The 3,183-nt window shown below is 40.3% G+C and overlaps 1 protein-coding gene across 1 annotated transcript in view; it reads right to left on the bottom strand.

The window, feature by feature from the left end:
* Positions 1-1,219: 1,219 nt before the first annotated feature.
* LOC103779674 (serum albumin-like) overlaps positions 1,220-3,183 on the bottom strand; it is an 11,079-nt gene continuing 9,115 nt past the window's right edge. Inside the window, 4 exon segments of the mRNA XM_008947318.1 lie at positions 1,220-1,371; positions 1,589-1,645; positions 2,521-2,653; positions 3,173-3,183. The exon segment at positions 3,173-3,183 is cut by the window's right edge and continues 33 nt beyond it. Of these exon segments, the coding sequence (XP_008945566.1) occupies positions 1,595-1,645; positions 2,521-2,653; positions 3,173-3,183 (195 nt within the window). The 3' untranslated portion in view covers positions 1,220-1,371; positions 1,589-1,594.

Here is a 3,183-nt window from a genome sequence, read left to right as displayed (position 1 = left end):
GACAGCAGTGTGCCCTTGTGGCAAGGAAGGCCAATGGGATCCTGGGTGCATTAACAAAAGTGTATGCAGCAGAACAAGGGAGGTCCTTCTCCCCCTCTACTCTGCCCTGGTGTGACCTCACCTGGAGTACTGTGTCCAGTTCTGGGCTCCCCATTTCAAGAGGGACAGAGTTCTACTCAAGAGAGTCCAGCACAGGGCTATGACTGGGGGACTGGAACACCTGCCTTATGAGGAAAGGCTGAGATATCTGGGGCTCTTTAGTCTGGAGAAGAGAAGACTTAGGGGGGATCTAATTAAGGTGCCTAAATATATGAGGGTTGGGTGTCAAGAAGAAAGGGGCAACCTGTTTTCACTTGTACCCTGCGATAGGACGAGGACCAATGGATACAAATTGGAGCACAGGACGTTCCACCTCAACATGAAGAAGAACTTCTTTACTGTAAGGGTTACAGAGCACTGGAACAGGCTCCCCAGGGAGGCTGTGGAATCTCCTACCTTAGAGACTTTTAAGACCCGTCTAGATGCGTTCCTGTGTGACCTGCCCTAGACTAGATGGTCCTGCTCTGGCAGTGGGGTTGGACTCAATGATCTCTGGAGGTCCCTACCAACCCCTGACATTCTGTGATTCTGTGACTGAAGCCAAATATGTACTAGAAAATCATGCTGCTTTAGTGGCACAGAGATAAAAAAATTCCTCTGTTAGGAGTTTCCTGAAATGAAGGAATAATTTAGATGGTGGGCTTTTCAGGAGACATCTAAAGTCAAAAGCTGTTTTAAAAACAACTTAAGACCTGAAAAGAAGTCTAAAAGGAGATCTGTTTGCAACTCTTTGCAAGCAAAGAGATATTTGATTTGTGGCTGATAATTTTTTTTTTCTTTTCCTTTTTAAAAGACCTTGTTGCTAGTCATCTTATTTAGACCGAACATTTCTTTTGAACAACTTCTTGTATGTAATTCTAATAGCTGAAGTACAACATAAAATGAGTCTGTATTGAATCAGAATATTCCATTTTCGCTAAATGTCTTGCCACCCTTCATATTCTTTCTAAAGTGCTTTCTAAGAGCAAGAAACAAAAAAAAAAGTGGGATCCTTGCCTATATATATATTTATAACAACCATTTCATGTAGTGAGTGCTGCAGAGCTTTGCCTTATGGTAGTCACCAGCAGACAAGAACAGATGCAGATTTATAAAGCTTTATTTTTTTATTTTTTTTTCAAAGTAATAGAATTGAAAAGTTTCTGGAAAAGCACATGGTTTGACAAAACACTGACGATTTAAGAAATACTCATTCAACACCAAAGGAAAAAAGTTAATGGGTGGGAGAAGTTACACAGAAGTATTTTTCTTGGTGTTTTTCTCACTGGCAACCTAGACTGGAGAAACAAAAAGGATTTTGTAAAATGGAAGCATACTAGCAGTATTTCAATGTTCTGTATGCTATGGAAGGACAGAAAAGGCAACGCCTGGTGGATAAGGGGAAAAACTCAGAGGTTTTTTTTGAGTTGAAGGAGTTAAATGGGTGGAAAGATAGGCAGAGAGGTGTAAACAGATGACCTGATATACATGTGGTATGGTTGTTACTTACCCAGTCTTAAGCACCAATTCCTAATATGGCTCTGCCCTGGACTATTAGGTTTGCACCCTAGAAAAAAGAACACAGACACTTGTGAGAGAGAAGCCAGGGGAGCAAAATATGAAACCTTTGAGTAGGAACTTTTATAAACTTAGAAGTTGTGTCTGTGCTATGGTTCAAAGGATAATTCTGTCGGTACTTTCTAGCCTTAGAATCCACACACTCCTCTGTGTTGGGTATTTTTCAATTTTTGCAAAGGTAGAAAATAAGCATTTAGAGTAAGTTAGAGACAAAGAAATTTACACTTTGTGTAAGTGCTTTGTGCTTGCTCAGCCATGTGGCCACTGTTAAACTTCTCCTGTGGATATTTCAGAGAAAAGTAAATGTTGAATGAGTGAATGTATTATGAGTTGGAAAAAAAATTGAATCACTGTTCATAGGACATCATCAGCTGGACTTCCCCTGCCTATACATCTATATTTGCTAGCCATATCTGATAACTGATCACTTTTTACTGGCAATCTTTCCAAGTTCTATAAGAATCTGTAGTACAAAAGGAAGTTTAGGTATGCTGGAGAAGTAGTTTGAATCTTAAACATACATATTTTTCAACTATGGCTTGTAGCTATTCAGCTCTTCTGGACAAGGCCCTGAACAATGTTATTAAATCCAGAACTGAGCCATGCTTTGAGCAGATGACTGGCCTACATTACCTCCAGACAACCTTTCCACACAAAACTGTTCAATCACTATAATCTGTACAGTCAAGACATATATCTTGATTATGCCTGCTCTGAAGGCAAATTTATTTTGAGGGTATGCAGACAAGTAACCCCAGTGGTCTGCAGAACTACTTTTACAGTGCGTAGTTTCCTAATGAGTTTCCTGGATATGGTTTTGGGTTTTGTTGTTTTCATTTTTGTTTTAAAGGAGATAGGAAATACCTCTTCCCCAAAGCATGTATCGATGTCGGATTCCTTGCAGCACTTGTCCACCATGGCATTGAAACCATCAGCAATTGTCTTAATTTGTTCCTCTGTCATCTGGGGCTTGCGCTTAATGAGGTTGATGAGCAATCTGCAAACAAAGCCACAATACATAGTTAAGGCTACCTGTTGTAGTTTGATTTCCCAATTTAAAATGCACCATTCTGTGCAGGTACAGCTAATTTATGAGGCTTTCTGTGTTGTGCCTAGAGGAGTCTGTGCCTGTTTGTGACTCTAAACTTCCAGTCTACCGAAACCATCTGTTTGCTTTGCTATCTCAGTTACAGGTGGGAAGAAAACTTATCGCAGTGACCTGTGTGGCATCTTAATTAAGTACATATTAGGATGTGCACTGGCAGCAGACCTAAATGAATCTGGTCAGCTAAGACACTGATTTTATTGCAAGGAAATACCCTATTTTCTGTCTTCCAAACAATGTGGTCTTATGGACTGAGAAGCTCAGTATAAACATATAGTCCCATCTGGTTTTCTCTCAGTCGCTAGTGAAGTCCCAGTCAGATGGCTAAACAGGGTGTTTGTAGCTTCCTTCCCTGCCCCCAAGCTATTACACTTCAGAAAGCTTTTCTACAAGGTATTTCTTTTAGCTTACTTCAACTGCCC

The sequence above is a fragment of the Merops nubicus genome, unplaced genomic scaffold (genome assembly GCF_000691845.1).
Source record: "Merops nubicus isolate BGI_N331 unplaced genomic scaffold, ASM69184v1 scaffold19319, whole genome shotgun sequence".
NCBI classification, from domain to species: Eukaryota; Metazoa; Chordata; class Aves; order Coraciiformes; family Meropidae; genus Merops; species Merops nubicus.
Note: the sequence above shows the minus strand (reverse complement) of the source record. Positions and strands in the feature narration are given on the sequence as shown.